Raw genomic sequence first — 19,326 nt, forward strand, 5'->3', positions numbered from 1 at the left:
TCTTCCCGCGGCTTCTGCTGCCCTGGAGTAACCGGCGCCGGGGTAAAATGGCGGCCCCCCGCGTGCCTCGCGGGTAATGGCGGCTCCTCCTTGAGAGCCCTGTGGTGACCTCTTGGGCTCCCCGTGGTGGTCGGGGAGCCGTTTGCAAGTTCCGGAGCCGAGGGCCGGGGTCGGGGCTGCCTGACGCTTCCCCCCCCTGGTCCCTGGTGCAGGAGCCTGGCGCCCGCTCCTTTTCCAAGATGGCAGCCCCCTGCGATGTTCTAGCCTGCAGCCTTCGCTTGCTGCCTGCCCTCCCCCGCGCCCATCGAGACCTGTGACGCCGATGCTTCCTCGATCACGCTCCGCCTGGCCTGCTACGAGAGTGGAGCCGCTACGCCGCCTGATGTCCTGCTGCAAAGTGCCGGCCTGACGAGGTGGGAGACGCCGCTGCCCGGGGCTGTTGGCCTGGGCGTGCCGCAGGTGTCTGGAGGCTGCTGGCCCTGACCTCTGCGTGGCCCGGGGAAGGTGAGGGAGAGTGGCGGCTGTCCCGGTGACCACGTCCTGATTGCCTGCGGCCCAGGCCTCATCCTGGTGGGGGGCGCTGCCCTGCCCTGACTGTCTGCCCACTCGCCGATTTCCCCCCCCCACGCCATCTCTAGGGGGTGGCTCACTGACTGGCTCTCGCCCGCAGGGGGCTCCGACTGCGCCAGAAGCTTCCTAGGGGTACGGAGTCTTGTGATGTGGTGTGACCCCTGAGGCCCCCCCGCGCACGGCCAGCAGTCTGGACATTGGCGTCGGTGAGGTTGTGGTCCAGTCGGACGAGTTGCCACCTAGTCAGAGGCATCTGCACTGTGATAGGAGCGGCGCCCTTCCTGTAACAGCCGAAACTTCTGGGACCATGACCCGCCTTCCTCTCGCCTGCCTGGCCGATCACCTGGGGCTGCCGGACCTGCCTGTGCTACCCGCTGTGCCGTCCTCGCCCATCTGGGGTTGTGGCTGCCCTCTGCCCTGCTCCCCTGAGTCCCGGTGTGGTGGACAGTGTGTGGCGCTGATCTACAACGTCCTGCCCGTGCTACTGAGGACCGTGGCGCTTGTCCTTGCACTGGCTCACTGGCCCTGGTCTTGGAGGGTTGCTGAGCCATGGGGAAGCCTCGGGCGCCTGCGGTCTCTGTGCCGGCTGCTCATACGTCTCTGGACAAGTTTGCCACGGTGGAGCGGGGGGCTGGCGCGGACAAGCCGCTGAGCTCTGGACTGGCTGATGGGGACCTGCAAACTATCCACCGTGCAATCTCGACCTCGCAGTCCTCGGTCGAGGCCAAGATAGGGGAGGTTAAAATTGACGTGTCTCTCATCCGTCAGAACCTCCGCAAGGCCACGGAGGGCTTCACGGAGGCTGAATCCCGTATCTCCATGGTGGAGGACGACGTCTCCACCATCAAGGGCCAAATGGCTCGTCTTCAATCGCAGACTGCTGAGCTTCACCGCCAGGCCGAGGATGCGGAAAACGGAGCGCTCCGGAACAACCTGCGCCTCCTGGGATTCCCGGAGAAAGTCGAGCGGGCAGATGCGGCCACCTTCCTGGAGGACTGGATCCGGGGCTGGATGCCAAAGGACAGGCTCTCCCCATGGTTCGCGATAGAACGTGCCCATCGCTCCTTGGCCCCGAGCCTCCGCTGGGAGCCCCTCCTCGACCCTTCATCCTTCGTGTTCTTAACTTTCGGGACCGGGATGCCATCCTGAGGGCCGCTCGGGAGTTGGGACAACTACACCATTGAGACTCCAGGATAATGGTCTTTCCCGACTACTCGAGGGAGGTCCAGTCCCAACGCCGCTCCTATGAGGAGGTGAAACAGAAGCTGAGGACGATGCACATCCGCTATGGACTCCTCTTCCCAGCACGCCTCAAGGTCATCGTCCAGGGACGAACTCTCTTCTTCGACTCCCCGCAGGCGGCGTGGACTTGGGCCACGGAGGAGAGAGCTCTCCAGCTGCGGACGACCCGTTCTCCGCCCGAGTTGCCCCAGACCGCCCGAGCAATCCAGCACCCAAGCCTTGGCGGCGCAGGACCGGGTCCCACAGAAGGGGGACACGTGGAGTGTGGAGCTCCTGCTCCCCGGGCCCCGGGGCTGGGCGGACCTCCCCTGAGGCACAACAGCGAGACCCTACACCACCCTCACAGACTCCGTCCCTGATCAACCTACAGTCAGCCCCTGGGCCCGCTGCCACCCTACGGCGTGCCACCTCGGACACTGACCTCTCCAGAAGCCCATTGCTTTGTGGTTCCGAGGGTGACTCTGACTCCTGCATGAACGTGACTTCGCCCTGACCCATTTTGTCCAGGCCCTGGGACCTGCGCCCACACCACGGGAGCCAAGTCTGGCTTGGTCGCGCCTGCGGCTCCACGCTCTGCTGCCTTCCGAGGCCCAACGTCTGGAGACATGGACTCCTTTTTGCACCACCATGGAGGCATGGGCCTATTCGCGGACTCTTCTTCATCTACTCCTGTGTTTGGCTGACGTTGGTTTTTTGTTTGGCTCTGCTGGTTTCTATCCTGCATTATGGAGGAGGGTCTCCCTGGAACATCTGCTCTTGCCTGCGGCACCCTCGTGGCACAGGCCAATTATAGACATGTTATCCGTCTTTCTCCTCAGTCTACGTTGTGACATTCCTTGTTTGGCACTAGTACATCCTACAGCATGGAGGGGGTCCTCCTTATTGGTATTCTGACCATAATCCCTGCCCCCAGCTAACCGTTTTAGTTTAGCATTTGTCTTAAGAGATTGTACTTAGTTCAGGGCAACAGATGCTTCCCGTTTCGAAGTATAGGGTGGGGGGAGTTGGGGGAATGGGGAGGGGAGGGGCCGTTGTCCCTCATGAGTTTGTTGTTTTTCGGCCACCTACGGGCCGCTTCTGTTGGTTTTTCATCGCTGGTCACCCACCCTTTTCCTCTTCCTCAGCAGTACATGCAACCCTGTTTCCATATGACACACTCCGGTTCCCCGAGATGGACCTTGACTTGCCCCCTGCTCACGTGAGACGCCCATCCCCTATGGCTTGGTTCCTGCAGACCGACTCGGGACAATACTGCCCCACCTCAGCCTCAGTGCGTACTCCCGCGCCCCGCTGTCCCCTGCATTACTCACGCGCCCCACTGCGTGCGCCCCGGGGTCCCAACCGATTCCGGCTCACCCCATGACTAAGGGGAGACCCCTACAACTCATTCGCCCCGCGTTGGACTATGGCCCCTGTATGCCTTACACCCCTGACACACCACTCCACATCCTTTCCTGGAATGTGAATGGTCTCCTTGACCGCATCAAGTGCACGTCGGTGCTGTGGGCGGCCCGACGCCTCCTTCCTGACGCCCTGCTCCTCCAGGAGACCCATCTCCTGGGTTTTCAGTGCCAATTCCTGGTGCGCTATGGGTTCGACCGTGTCTGGCATTCCGGTTTCGCCAGGGGCTCTCGGAGTGTTGCTGTTCTTCTGCGGCGCGGACTCCCGTTCACTGTAACCCAAATTGTCACCGATGCGCAGGGTACATACGTGGCAGTGTCGGGTCTGATTGAGGGCTGCCCCTTGAACCTTCTTTCCATGTACGTCCCCCCGGCCCTCCTATCCTCTTCCCTACAACACTTCACGAAAGTGGCCCCCCCCTCCCTCCCCCTGGGCTTCACAGTTATAGGGGGAGACTTTAACGCGGTCCTCCGGCCTCCCAGGGATGTGTCGGGCCCACTTACTTACGATTCTTATGGGGGAGGGGGCGCTCTTGCTTGTCACTCTCTCACTCCCGCATTCCCTCCTTTGATGGCGGTATGGGCGTCACGAACCTGTATGCCTACTACCTGCCCACCAAATTAATTGTGATTCATGACTGGTTTGCGGGTGAGTGGTCGGATCCTGCCTATCGGCTGGAGCTCACTGTCCTTGAATTCACGCATCTGCAGGGCTTCCTTTACGGTCCCCCGTGACATACCCTCCATCACCAGATTGGTCCTTATGGCCTGGCGCGCCGCACTTCGCCTGGTGCGATGGGAACAGAAATTGACCAGACACATGCCCCTCTGGTGCGGCACCTGGTTGAGTGAGACCGCGGCCCTGAAGGGCTTTCGCCAATGGGATCTGGTGGGAATAACCTTACTTGGCGATGTGTGGGTGGGCGATCACATACCCTCTTTTGCTGACCTGCGGCAGCGTCACTCACTTCTACCCTCCCAATTTTACAAATATTTACAACTCCGCCATGCTCTTCACACTCAGCTTCCCACACCCACTTCCCATCCAGAGTTTAGCCCCCTGGAGGCCCAGGTCATGATGGGGAATTTGGGGAGGGGTGGGGTCTCCCGGATATACCGTACCCTGATTAATAATTCCCCTGCATCCATTGACCATCTCAGATCGAAATGGGAGGAATGGGTGGGCCCTTTGGATGAAGTTGACTGGCGAGATGCCCTTATGGCGCCCAGAACTCTCACCACATCCTCAAAACTACGCCTTGTCCAACTTTATTTCCTTCACACAGCGTACTGGTCGCCAATCCATCTCTATCGCGCAGGTGCACGGCCCTCCCCGGCATGTCCCGTTGTGCTGGTACCCCAGCTGACTTTATCCACATGGTGTGGCTTTCGCCGGCCCTGAAGTCCTTTTGGAGGGGGGTCGAACGGGAGCTGACGAATGTGCTGGGTTGGGTGGTCCCACATGACCCGAGACATTTGCTCCTTGGAGTCTTTGATGGCTTGGATGGCTCTCGGGCCGATAAGCGCCTTTTGGGAATGGCACTAGCGGTGGCGAAGCGAGACATTGCAGCCCTATGGTCCCAGAGAGTGCCACCGGCTCTGGCGAGATGGAGGAGGGGGGTAGGTTGGTGCGGGACTCAAGAGGAATCCTTCTTCGAGGCACGGGGCTACCCAGAGTTCTTTACCAAGATCTGGGGGAAATGGTTTGGCGTGATACCGTCGTGATGATTTTGACAATCTGCTGTGCTCGCTGGGAACCACTGTCTCTTGTAATGTATGTTACTCCGCTTTGTGATGTCATGAGAGGTAAACAGGGATGTCTCAAAGGTATAAGTGACCTGATGCGAATGTTTGTTTCTGTGTTTAAAATTTCAATAAAACTTGATTATCAAAAAAAACCTGTGAATGTAATGAAACAAATATCTATTAATGGCGGGAATGAGGATTTGGGATTTCTAATAAACACAATTATTTCATCTGCATATGCTAATGTTTTAATAGTAACATCCTTAATATTAATACCAGTGATAGCAATACATTTTCTAATAGTAGTAAGTAAGGGTTCAATAACAAAGAGAAATAACAACAGTGACAAGGAATAGCCTTTTCTAGTACCTTGAAAAGAAAAAACTGATTAGAAATTTGACCATTCATGAATAGGCAATCAGAAGGGCTAGAATAGAGAGCAGATATCATGCGAATAAATAGATATCGAAAATTAAATGCTGATAAAGTATGAAATAAAAATTACCAATGAACTTTATCAAAAGCTTTTTCAGCATCCAATGCAATCACTCCAGATGGTAAAGATAAAGAGGACCCTTGTTCAATAGCATGTAGTAAGACTCTAGTGTTATTACCTGAACATCAATTTTTCATGAAACCAGATTGATCCGGATGAATAAGGAAATCTAATACTGAAGTCAGTCTGGTTGCCAGAATTTTAGCATAGAGTTTACAATCTTGATTTATTAAGGGAATGGGGCGATGATTCAATACAATGGCCGGGTCTTTGTTAGGTTTTGGAAGAACTATAATCAAAGCTTCTGTAAAGGAACCAGAGGTTGATACTGAAGCACCAAAAACTGTAAAAAGTTGAAATAAATGAGGAGTAAGTTGCGAGGAAAATGCTTTATAATATTCTACAGGTATTCCATCAGGATCTGGAGATTTACCCTGTTTAAGGGATTTAATAGCCAATTCAATTTCTTCCATAGTTATTGGTGTATCTAATTTGTCCTTGTTTGCCTGCGAAACTTTAGGTAATCCACATTTATGTAAAAACCGGTCAATCAGGGAGGGGTTTTCTAAATTAGGTTTATTATATAAGGTTGAGTAGTGATTCAAAAATTAATTAACATTATCCATTTGGGATAATGCAATCTTTCCATTGGGACCATGAATTGAATTGATTTGGATTTTTATCTTTTTTAATATGAAAATAATTTGCCAAGAGACTTCCAGATCTTTTAGCATTAAAGCAAAACTTATCTTTAGTATTAGAAAGTTGTATACTAGCTCTTTTGCTTACTATTGTGTTACAATCATAACATAACTTTTAAACATTTGTTTTAATTTGGGGATCATTAGATGTTATGAAAAGTCTTTCAGATTTTGCTATTTGTTTGTCTGTCTTTGATTTTGTAATTGAAAGATTTATTTTCATGAGCCATGAGAAAGATGGATGTCCCTCTTCTATATGCCGTAAAAGCGTCCCATCTAGTTTCCAAGGATGTTGATCCTTCTGGGTTAAAATCAAAATAATCCTGAAGTGCTGATAACATTTGTGGTTTATTATATTTAATAAGAACAGTATGAGTATTCATACGCCATCTGGATTGAGCTTGAGAGTCTGGCTTAAGTTCTAAAGCCATAGAAATAGGAGCATGGTCAGAAATATCAATATCATAGATATGTGGGGTAGTAACTGAGTGAATTAATTGATGAGAAACTAATAAATAATCTAATCTTGAGTGAGAGTTATGAGGTTTAGAAAAAAAGGTAAACATTTTCTCAGTAGGATAATGCAGCCGCCAAATATCAACCAACTTAGTTGATTTATAAAAAGACTTTCGTGTAAAAAAAGCTTTGGGTGGTCGGTATTTAGTTTGGGATATTCGGTCTAATAAAGGATCACATATAAGGTTAAAATCTCCTCCAACAATAATTGGAACATTGCCTATTTTGAGCACTTCTGTGGTAAGGAGAGACCAAAATTTGGGGTCATCAGTGGTCTGCCCATAAACATTAATTTAAAACATAACTGTGTCTTGAGTTTTGAGTTTCACTATAATATAACGACCTTTGGAATCCGAAGATTTGCTCAGTATTTGAAAATTTAGCTTTTCCTATTAACAGCAGGAGAAGATATAACAGTACCAACCCATTTTTTATTCATATAATATAAAATTGTATCATTATATTCGTCTCTTGCAAAAAACAAATGTATGCTTTATATCCTCATAAATAATCAAAAAAATGCATACGTTTCACAAGATGTCTTAAACCTTTAACATTTAAGGATACAATAATGATATTATTGAAATTAGCCACGTTGAAGAAAAGAAAATATGGAGAAGAAAGAAGAGATGTAAAGAATTTTTGAAACATGAATGGATGAAAAGTAGCTCTAATAATGAACAATAAGGAAAAAAGGGAAAGTAAAGATACATACAAACATAGAAAAAGACAACATTTAAACATTAATAACAGTGGTGAAACACACACATGCTTAGTATGCATGACCGGTCCATTGGTGCCCTGCAAAAACATTAACAGATAGGTTAGCCGGAAAGAACAATGAAATTAATATACAGGTAGCAGTTTTACGTGTATCCATGGAAATCTGTGGTTGATGATCTCAACAATGACAAAGGTCTTCAGGCTGCTAAAAGGACTTTGAGAAACTGTCTTTCCAAATTTGCATAGTCGAAGGGTCAAAAAGACCATATTTGAAGCCAAGACTTCACAATCGTGGTCGGAGACCAGAAAAATCTTTGCGAATTTTTAGATTTGTTTGTGAAGTACTGATGTATGGAGATTTTGTGGCCATTAACCATTAAAGAAGGAATTTCATGTGCTGCTTTCTTATCATCACTAAGTGATGATGACTTAAAACTTTAAAAAAATCATTTGAAGCGGTTTATTTTGGTGTGGATTACGATGAGAGGGAATCTTGTGAGCATTATCAATTTCAAATCTCTCAGGAAATGTTAGACGTAAGAGGCCAGGTATCAAATTCTCCAAGTATATCCTACAATCGTTACCTTCAACACCTTCTGGTAAATTAAAGATACATAAATTATACTGTCTACTTCGGTTTTCCAATTCGAGAAGAAGGTTAGACATAATAGTTTTTTTTGCCACAAAAAACTATACATTTAGCTTTATTATCCTGAATTTTAATTGTAGAGTCAGATATTTTTATTGAAAGACTAGCCATGTCCTTTTGTATATTTTCATTTTCAGAGGCAATAGTATCTGTAGTGGAACAAATAGCTTGAATTTTATCCAATGGTAAACCCAAAGAAGGTTCATTAGATTCCACCAATTTTGATTTACCTGGAGGTGGAAAAATATTTTGCTTCCTTTTATTATGTTGAACATGTGTGTTTTTGCGTTCCATATTTCCTTAAATTAAAATTCTGTAGTAGAATGCACTATAAATTGCAGAATATAAGTATAGCAAGGAAAACCTGTCAGAGTAAGCAGCAGCTAAATCTGACTGTGGGAGCGACTAAGCCACAGCCTCGCCCTTTACTGAATGTTGCTCCTCCCCCTGACTGTAAAACATGGCTGCACCTGTTCCAGAAGACCGATGGGGAAGCAGGAGAGAACATGGACACCCTCCGCCATGTAAAAGAAGCAAACAAGCACCTTACTAACAAGCAGAGGCTTCAGGGAACTGCTACCATCAATTTAATGTAAAAAAACTGCACCTTAGCTTTTCGAATCGTCAAAAAGCATGTAGACGCGATGAGGAGCTCACCGGGGGGGGGGCGTCCATCTTAGCATGCGTTCTTGCTAGATTCTGAAACTAGTTTTAAAAAAAAGATATTTTGGACTGAGACAGGCAGGACACAGGTATGTTTGATGGTCATAAGACCTGTGTTTAGAATGGAGGTGACTTGGATGTCATGTATGATTTAAACTACTGTAATATAAAATGTTTATGTTTTACATCCGTGGGTTAATGTATATGCATATATATGACGTTACAACACATACCCATTACAAGGCATATTTTTAAAATGCTAACTTTACTATGCATCTACCATTACAACGCAAGTCATTACAACACACTTTACATAAAAAGCGCCATTACAACGCAGACCATTACCACCACATACCATTACAATGCATATGAATTATTCTATGTTAAACAAAAACATATGTAACAGAAAAAAAACTTGAAAAAATAATTGTTTTAAAATGACTATATCACAAACTTAAAAAAAAATATGTATTACAAAAAAGCACTGTACACTCAGTGGCAAAACCCGCATGTACATACAAAGCATAAGAAACTTGTGTCCTTCCACTATTTTCACTATAGCAGCCAGCCACCATCTACTCAAAATGGCTGCCATTCTAAAACGGGACGTAAAAACCAACATTTTACACACAACATAATAAATATACATTCTGTCAGGTTCTGAATCCCATGGAAAAATCGATTTCAAAACATATTTTCTTTTAATTTTTCTTTAACCCCTAACAAATGTATATGTTGAGCCGACCACTATTTTGTGCTCAGTGGTACACTGACTTCCCTGGTGACCACATGCATCTGGAGTAGGCCTGGGCGGTAAATTCCATTCTGCTCGCAGAATTTGCGGAATTTGGGTAATTTTGCGTTCCGCGGAGAACGCGAACTTGCCCAAAATGCTGCATTTCGTGACTTCGCAAAATTTTTGGCTTGTTCGCGTTCTCAAAATGCGTGTTTGTGAGATATTTCTCCCCGAGCATGCAACAGCGATTGCGAACAGGAAAAAAGCATCGCGAACAAGCAATTCCGCGTGTTCGCAGAATCTCTGCGTGTTCGGGGAGATCTTTTACAGTTTCGCAGAGATTTGAGAAACGCAATTCCGCAAATTCCGCCCATCCCTAATCTGGAGTAACAGGAGAAAAGTAACAGCTTGGACTTCAAACACTGCCATCTATTGACTGAAATTAGTGTACATTTTAAACGAAAAACCGTAACAAAGAAAACAATTAATTTTACATTTTTTATAAATTCACAGATCTTAGCCATCCAGTAATAGAATTCTTATCTTCTATCGGAAGCAAGTGAATGTTTAAAAAAATTGCCATTTATAATTTGAGCAAAAAATCACCAAACCAAAAATATTTTTTCATTTTTTAAATACATTCACAGAATTTGAACATAGACATATAGCTATCAAATTTGGATCAGGGAAGGTGCTGGTCAGTGGCAGGGGGCAAAATTACTATTGTAACTTCGCCCGGTGCTTAGATCAGGGAAGGTTCTGGACAGGGGTGGGGTTCAAATTTATTATTCTAACTCCACAGGGTGCTAGACTAAGGGAAGGTGCTGGTCAGTGGTAGGGGACAAAATGTAATATTCGAACTCTGCCGGGTCGTTGGGTCATGGAAGGTGCTCGTCAATGGTTGGGGTCATAATTACTATTCTAATCCTACAATAACTCCACCGAGTACTTGCCTCAGGAAAGGTGCTGGTCAGGGTGGGTTGTAAAATTATTATTCAAACTTCGCCGGGTGCATGTCTCAAGAAAGATACTGGCCAGTGGTGGGGGTAAAAATTACTATCTATTCTAACTCTGCCAGGTGCTTGACCCAGGGAAGAGGCAGGTCAGTGGTGGGAGAAAAAAATAATATTTTAACTCCGCTGTGTGTTTGGCTTAGGGAAGGTGCTGCTCAGGGGTGTGGTGCAAAAGTACTCTTCTAAATCCACGGCGGCCTATACACAGGGAAGGTGCTGGTCAGCGGTGGGACCCAAAATTACTATTCTAACTCCGCCAGGTTTTGGCTCCCGGTAGGTGTTGGTCAGTGGTGGGGGCCAAAATTACTGTTATAACTATGCTAGGTGCTTGGTAAAGGGAGGTTGCTGGTCAGGGTTGGGGTGCAAAATTTCGATTAAAACTCCATGGGTGCTAGACTCGGAAGGTGCTGGTCAGTGGTAGGGGACATAATTGCTTTTCTAATCCCGCCAGGTGGTTGTCTCAAGGAAGGTGCTGGTCAGTGGTGGGGGGTACTATTCTAACTCCCCCAGATGTTTGGCTCAGGGAAGGTGCTGGTAGTGCAAAACTACTATTCTAACTCCACGGGGTGCTAGACTCAAGAAAGGGGCTACTCGCTGGTAGGGGGCAAAATTATTATTCTAACTCCGCGGTTTGCTTTCCTCAGGCCAAAATTACTATTTAAACTATGTTGGGTGCTTGGCTTAGCGAAGGTGCTGGCTAGGGGAAGGATGAAAAATTCCAATTTTAACTCCACAAGGTGCTAGACTCAGGGAAGGTACTGGTCAGTGGTAGGTGGCAAAATTACTAATCGAACTGCATCGGGTGCTTGCCTCAGTGAAGGTGCTGGTCATTGGTAGAGGGCAACATTTCTGTTTTTACTCCACCTGGTGGTTGTATCAGGAAAGGGGCTGGTCAGTGGTGGGGGCCAAAATTACTATTCTAACTCTGCCAAGTACTTGCCTCAGGTAAGGTGCTGGTCAAGGACGGGGTGCAAAATTACTATTCTAACTCCACTGGGTGCTAGACTCTAGGAAGCTGATGTTTAGTGGTAGGGGGCAAACTTAGTATTGTAACTCCGACAAGTGCTTACCTCAGGGAGGATGCTGGTCAGTAATGGGGGCCAAAATTACTATTCTACCTCCGCCAGGTGCGTTGCTTAGGGATGGTGCTGATTTGGGGTGGGGTGAAAAATTACTACTCCAACTCCAGGGGTCCTAGATTCAGGGAACGTGCTGTTCAGTGGTAGGGGGCAACATTACTATTCTAACTCTGTCGGGTACTTGGGACAAGGAAGGTGCTGGTCAGTAGTGGCGGGAAAAATTGCTATTCTAACTCCACTGGGTGCTTGGGTCAAGGAAGGTGCTGGTCAGTGGTACAGGACAAAATTACTATTCAAACTCCCCCAGGTGCTTGTCTCAGCAAAGATGCTAGTCAATGGTAGGGAGCAAAATTACTAATCTAACCCCGCTGGGTACTTTCCTCAGGGAAGGAGGTGGTTAGTGGTAGGGGGCAACGTAACAATTCTAAGTTCACCAAGTGCTTGCCTCAGGGAAGGTGATGGTCAGTTGTAGGGGACAAAATAAATATTCTAAGTTCACCAGGTGCTTAGCTCAGGGAAGGTGCAAGTGAGGGTTGGGGTGCAAAATTCTTAATCCTACTCCGCCAGGTGCTTGCCTCAGGGACGGTTCTGGTCAGTTGGCGGGGGCATAATAACTATTCTATGTGGCCAGGTGCATGACTCAGAGAAGGTTTCTGGTCATTGGTGGGGGCACAATTACTATTGTAAGTTCGCCGAGTGCTTGGATCAGGGAAGGTGCTGGTTAGTGGTAGGTGCAAAATTAGTATTCTAACTCTGACGGGTGCTTAAAACAGGGAAGGTGCTGGTCAGTGGTAGGGGCACAATTCCAAATGTAACTCTACCGGATGCTTGCCTCAGGGAAGATAGTGGTTAGAGATGGGGGCCAAAATTTCTATTCCAACTCCGCCAGGTGTTTGGCTCAGGGAAGGTGCTGGTCAGTGGTGTGGGTCAATATTACTATTCTAACTTCCCCGGGTGTCAGAATTACTATTCAAACTATGCCGGGGGTTTGGTTTAGGGAAGGTGATATTCAGGGATGAAGTGCAAAATTACTATTCTAACTCCCTGGGTGCTATGGAGGAACATTACTATTGTAACCCCATCAAGTGGTTACCTCAGGAAGTGTGGAAAATTAGGAAAATTGATGTACATAAACAGCGTTCATTTCCCTTTTTCCACTCCTCTCCCTGTAAGCACCATAAATACCGTAAATTATTGACCGCATCACTCTGCCAGTAAAAGCCCGTACCCATATGTACATGACAGCCATTCTAGGCACCATGGCCTTTTACCCATTGGAATCCCCGGCTTCCCTCCTGCGCTCATCTTAAACCCCCTCTGTCATGCATAGACCATGAAACCCTTTCCCTCTGCGCGACCCTGCTATGAAAGGCGACCCTTCTGCTTGACCCGCGCAAACCCCCCATCTCCTCTTGAAGAGGCATCCTTCGCCTCAGCTGACATAGCCCTCCCCAGCTGCACCTGACTGCCCTCTCTCTCATGTACGGGTCATAAGATCTCTCTCTCTGGGCGACTCTGTCCCTGTGCACACCCTGGCTCCCCCCCCCTCCCCTTCTCCCTCACACGAGCAAGTCATAAACCTTCTTCTTCTGCAAGACCCTGTCCTTGGGAGTCACGGCCGCGCCTGACCAACACCTCCTTTCCTTTTAATGAATAACCCCCCTGTTAGTAAACCCTCCCTCCGCGATGGACTGTCCACACATGTCCGAGGCCATCGCCTAAGCCGGAAAATACTGTTTATTGCCCCTTATGGTATGGAGTCACTCCTCTTCAAAGAACCCACTATTGATCCTGGCTTCCCCACCCCTTGGGATACGATCAGGCGCACATCTCCTAATAATCAGCGGAACACTCAGCTGCGTCATTGCCCCCTCCCTTATCTGCAGTTCAAGGTTCTCTATTGATAACATATGTGGGGTAGGATTGACACGAGGATTATAGGGATGTCTTTTCTTTGTGTCGCAATGTCCTGATTGTAATGCCAAGTGATTTGTAAGGTATAAAAGAAGACGCCTCAGCTCACTTGTTAGAGCATCTCCCGACAGACACTGTGTTTCGTGTCCGAAATGACAGGCTCTCCTCATGAGTAATAAACTCTGTTCTTGATTCCTACTACCAGCGCCCGTCTCTTTATTTGGTAATTATTCAGAATGGAACCTAAGAGGCGTCTTGCGCCAGCAGCCTGGGCATCGAGGGTAATTTGGGCTTACCTTTTACAATTGGCGTCCCAACGCGGGGTCCATCAGTGACATAGGGTCCAGTAAGAGAGATCCAGACGATGAGGTGAATATCTAAATGATCGGAGTATACCTGCCTTGAGAGGGCCCTCGCCCGGCTGCCGATCGAAAGAACTTCACCGATTCTGAACGGACCTCTCTTGAGCGACCTATTGTCCTGACTGGAATCCCACAGGAATGCTGCATGGAGAAAGAGAACAATCGGGCGCTGGAGGAGGAAGACGAAGAACTGTCCGTATGGTCCGGTCCGGGTAAGATTAAGTAGGGCGTTTTGCGCCTGATTGGTAGGATGGTTTTATCCATCTGATTGATTGATTGATTGTATTGGAATCGGTATTTGAATACTGATATTGTTGTTATTGGTTCATTTAGCTTTGGATGCTACTTGAAATATTGGTTCTCTTCTTGAGAACGAGATATTCTCTGTTTGCAAACGGCGGCGAATAGGAACGTTCGTCCCTCTTTGCAGATAGAGAAGGGTAGGTAATGCAGACTTTTGTCCCCGTTGTAATCCGTCATGCCTATTTTTCTCCCCACTGATTGTTTGAAATCGATTAATAATCGATTGTTGCTCTTTGAGATCTTCCCTGTCCACAAACAGAGACGAATAGGAATATTCTGTTTCCCTTTGCAGATAGCGAAGGGCAGGTAATGCAGACATTTGTCCCCGTTGTAATCCGTCATGCCTGTTTTTCTCCCCACTGATTGATTGGTTGCCTGGACATTGTTGTTTCAGGAATTGTTTCGTTTGAGGTATTTTCTACCTGCAAACAACGTGGAGTAGAAATATTCTAGCTAGTCTTTGCAGGTAGTAAAGGGTAGGTTATGCCCCTTTGTGAATTCGTCAGTCCTACCCACTCCCCACTGATTGTTTATTTGGGGGGTAGCTCGCATGGTCCGTCCAGGAGACTACCCTTATGGAGGACATATGCTCCCCACTCACGGGCCATTTAGTGGAAGTAGATCATCTGGTCCGTCCAGGAGGCTACCCTAGTAAGTGGAAGTACATCCTTTGGTCTGTCCGGGATGATACCCTAATGAAGGAATATATGTTCCCCTTTTGATTGATAATCTAGTTCCACCCGGACCATTTATTGGAGGTAACTCGCCTGGTCCGTCCAGGAGTACCCCTAGTGAAAGGACATATAAAAATGAAGTGATCACCGTACCCTACTAACAGAAAACTTTAGCTCGAAACACGCTAAGGAAAAGAAGGAAAAAGAAAAAGAAATCGGGCTAAGTCAGTAACCCCCTGATGAGCTTTCGACTTCACTAAAAATAAGAAACATTAGAAACAGTTCGTAACAAGAAATATAAAATGGCGAAAAAGTTTGACAGCAAAAAATAGCCACGAGGTAGCTAGGCTCCACTGCCTATTCCTGCTCCCAACATGTCTGCCCCATTGCCCACCACGCCCAAATAACGGTCACATGAAATAGAAACAATTCAATAGGTACCTACCCCCATTCCGGAAGCTCCCGAAGTGCAACAGGTCCGCGGTTACGCCCATCCGGAAGGCGAGGCCTCGATGCATGCGGGGCTCGCCTGGCCGCAGTCGGAAGGGGAGGATGTGGGGCGGACGGCCCAAAAATCGTAATGACCTCTCCTTTTCCCCTCTTCTGCTGCCCTGCAGGCCACGGGGGGGGGCTGTCTTGCCTCGGCCACCGACCACCCCCCCACTCTCTCTCTCACCTGATCCGGCTTTCGTCGAAGGCCGAAGCCAGAGCGAGGATGGCGGCATTTCTTTGAGCTATAATGGCTGCAACTACACCCAACGCCTGACAGTTGCAGATAGTCCCGCCACATGACAACGCCTGAGAGTGACAAGTAGTCCAGCCACATGACAACGCCTGGATAGTTGCAGGTAGTCCCGCCACACGTCAAGGGGGGGATGTCTTGCCTCAGCCACCGACCCCCCCCCATCTCCAATGGCTGGCACGGCCAACACCGAAGTGCTGGAGCTGAAGAACAGCGCGGGGTCGCTGGACGGGGAAGGCGGCGCGAACGAGCCTCCCCCACCTCCCTTCAGGTGGAGGCTTCCAGCGACACCCCAATGCTCTTGCTTAAAGAGGGTCAACATCGAAAAGCGGTCTTTTGCCCAGGACGGGCACACGCCCCATGCCTTCTCTCCTCAACTTTGAAGATTCTATGAGAGCCGGGGGGGCACCCCGATCCCTCCGCATGGGCGCCCCCGTCCCCCCCACTGGGAACCGCGACATCGGCGCACTCCTGCCAGCGCCAGCCCCAGTTTGGAAATGGCTAAAATATAGCCAAGGCACAGACTTGTTCAGTTCCGGAGGAACACCAGAATGACCCGGTAGGAAAAATTGTTACCGCCCTCCCCACTCTTTGACTGATGGTCCATATTGCTAAACTGTTAACCCATTGCGAAAAACTTTTGAAACTACCAACGGAAGGTTCTGGTCCTACTGCGAGTCAGTGGAGGCAATCTGACTATGCAGGGACTTGCCTGACCTCGCCCAAAAATGGCGCCGACACAAAATGAGACTTTTTTAATAAACCTTGTTGCACCCTGATTGCGCAGCTTTGATGCCCCGAGATATGTATGCAGTTTTTTGGACAATGAAAGTAGATAAGAAGGATATTGAGTATGTGTTTGGAAAAGAAAGCGATATAAGATGGATATTGATTATGTGCTGGGACAATGAGCTGATTTAGAGTGGGTACTAATTATGTGTTGGAAGCAATAAATTGGTATGAAATAGGAACTGATTGAGCATTTGGAAAATGAATTGGTAAATATTAGATCTCGAGTGATAGTTGGACAGTGAGATAAAATTATAAAAAAATTGAATTATTGGCATGCATCATACTTGCAGTGTAGGAAAGTTCGATATGATTTTATTTCACTACTGCACTTTACGAAATGAATGACCACCGACTTTTATTCTCTGTAGCCGGCCCACTGGTTTGTAGGCCCGTATTTGTGCGCCAACCTTTTTTTTTCATTAAAATCTTTTAACACGCAAATTCTATCGTAGTGTTTATATTTATGAATGTTGTTGAAATGTATGGCTACTGTCATCGACATAGGCAAAATACATACAGTATGATTAAGGTTGAAGATTAAAAGGGCCCGGTATTTAGCAGCTACACTATGTATCACGGGCAGCCGGAAAGGTGTTTTTAGACGCCCTTGAGCGATACCACAGAAATACCACCTGACCGCTACCCTTGCACACGACCTATAAGGCCACGTTCGTGTGATGCATGTAGATCCGCAGACCATCGATGATTATCTATCTGACACTGCTGGTCCCTCTGGGCTTAAATGCCGAGATGGTAGAGAATGCACCACAGGGAGATAGGTCGAGTATGTGGTAGGTAAAAAGCATTTTCGGATTTATGCGCGCTGATGTGTTTTGAATGTTGCTCCCACCCCCCTTCTTCTCCTCCCTTCTGCAGGTCCCGTCGGAACGTCGACTGAAGTAGGGAAAAGCAACGATCGAGCGACCGACAAAGGAGAAAAAGGGGATCTGAGCATAGTACTTATGCTAACAAGCTTTGACAGACGTAGACGTAGATATGACTGTTCCTCCGTTAGAGCCTAACGACTGGGAGGATGGACTGACATAGAAACTTGACGGGTAGTGTATGACGGAAATGACTCGACATTAGCACGCTAGATAACGCGATTATGACGTTTAAATAGATAGGGAAGGGACTAGGAAAAGTCCTGAGGTAAGAGTACCCAGGCACCACCCGTCTGGGAAGTTAGAAATATTGTTGATGTTCGAAATGTACCACCTCCTTCTCACCCTCTTATAGATATAACCAAGCTGCCTGACTGTTCTGCTGACCAATGCTCTCTGTTGCCTCAGCCTGGAGAACATCCAACCAAGGGAAGAAAATAAAGTGGTTTAAGATCCACCTATAGGCAATAGCCCGATCAGGTTAATTTCTGACCGGCTGACCGAGGTGTAAGTATTGACGATTGGGAGCGCTCGCAGAAGTAGTAAACGAGAAGAGAAGAAGGAAAGGTAAAAAGAACTCAGCCCATGGATAAATAGGATATTAAAAATGCGCAGAATGCGCAAGGAGATTTTTTTGTTTGGCCAACAACTGTTTTATGGTTTGTCGTGAACGCTTTTGTATGTAACACATGTACTGTCTTCCCTTGTCTGAGTTTGTGTATATGTAATGTACGAATTTATGTCTTCCCTCTGTCTGTGTTCGCGTGTTACCTGACCCCTGTTGTTCTGTGTTGTGAGCGCACTAAATGACCTATTACCGTACACGTCTTTCTCTCTCTCTCCCCTCGATCTCTCTCTCTCCCTCTATCCGTCTCTCTCTCTCTCTCTCTCTCTCTCTCTCTCTCTCTCTCTCCCTACATATCATATGTGTACTGAATAGCTCGTTTAGATTGCGGACGACTCTCGCTCTCTACGAGAGTCTCCCTATTTTCTCTTCCCTTTTATGGAAAAATGGTGCCTTGCTGACACCAGTCTGATTGGATACTTATTGAATACGAAGGTGTTCAGCGAAATTGTCCGAAACCAAAATGATTGTATCTCGCCATATTACTACCTCTCCTTTCTGCAAAATGAATGAACTCGAATTGGCTGAGAAGGAAAGGACAGGTAAGACGACTAAAGTCCCCCAATCTGGCCTTTTATAGGGGAACTGCATGTCAATGGCACCTTATTTGTCGGCGCACCAGAGACAAACGCCAACGCCTAGATTGACCCCCAACGTCCAGATTGCCCCATCCCCTTTGCACCCAAACGCGAATGTCCGAAGCATCCCCGCCCCATTTGATAAACCCCAGCTGCTGTCCCGGATATGAAGATGATAACCATGAGTAACTGTCGTCCCTCGAGAAAAAAATGTTTTACCTGACTCTTGATGATAGCGCCCCTGCCCTATTTGAAAAGGTTAGCCAGCCTTGAAGGGAAATGTTAGACTGTTAAGGCTAAGGTTAGAAAGACGAGTCTCCCTGGAGGTTCCGAAATGTTGAGTTTGATGAAATGCACAGTTGATAAGAGTCTGACTTTTCTTTATATGTGGCATATATAGACGATGAATAAAACTTGGCATGAATCCAGTAGGAATGCTGACATATGCACTGCTTGGTAAATGAACCTCTGACTGTGACCAATGGGCGTACCTCCCAAGTGCGAAGGATTGAGGGAGGAATTCACGTGCATAAAATGTCTTCCCCTGACCAGTTCTCTAAAGCTTGTTTTGTACCTATTTCAAAGATATACGATCACCGGAGGAGAAGGGTCGGACGTGACACACAGCCTGGCCGCAGATCATGGGACACATGCGACATCGACCAAAGGTGGAGCCCCAGCACGACAGGAATACGGGACGAGATAGCACTCTCCAATGTGGTAAAACGAAAGGATGAAGGGCTGTCCTGAAGCCTTTTGTCTGCCTACCCACACGTGCCTGGAGCTTCCGTCCCCCTCTTCAAGCCCGGTTGATGGGCTTGCTTGCTTGTTATCATTTGCTCCCTTGGTCCCTTTGGTGTGTCCCAGGAAAATCTGCTCCCACTCCGCCCTCTCACTCCCATCGACTATCGAAACCAC

At 47.7% G+C, this 19,326-nt stretch overlaps 1 protein-coding gene across 1 annotated transcript in view; it reads left to right on the forward strand.

Annotated features, from left to right (window-relative positions):
* The first annotated feature begins 1,119 nt into the window (after positions 1 to 1,119).
* LOC147736576 (olfactory receptor 11A1-like) overlaps positions 1,120 to 19,326 on the forward strand; it is a 38,392-nt gene continuing 20,185 nt past the window's right edge. The window contains exon 1 of the mRNA XM_086952643.1: positions 1,120 to 1,607. Within this exon, the coding sequence (XP_086808769.1) occupies positions 1,120 to 1,607 (488 nt within the window). The remainder of the gene's footprint in view (positions 1,608 to 19,326) is intronic.

This window comes from Lissotriton vulgaris, chromosome 1_2 (genome assembly GCF_964263255.1).
Source record: "Lissotriton vulgaris chromosome 1_2, aLisVul1.2, whole genome shotgun sequence".
Taxonomy (NCBI): Eukaryota; Metazoa; Chordata; class Amphibia; order Caudata; family Salamandridae; genus Lissotriton; species Lissotriton vulgaris.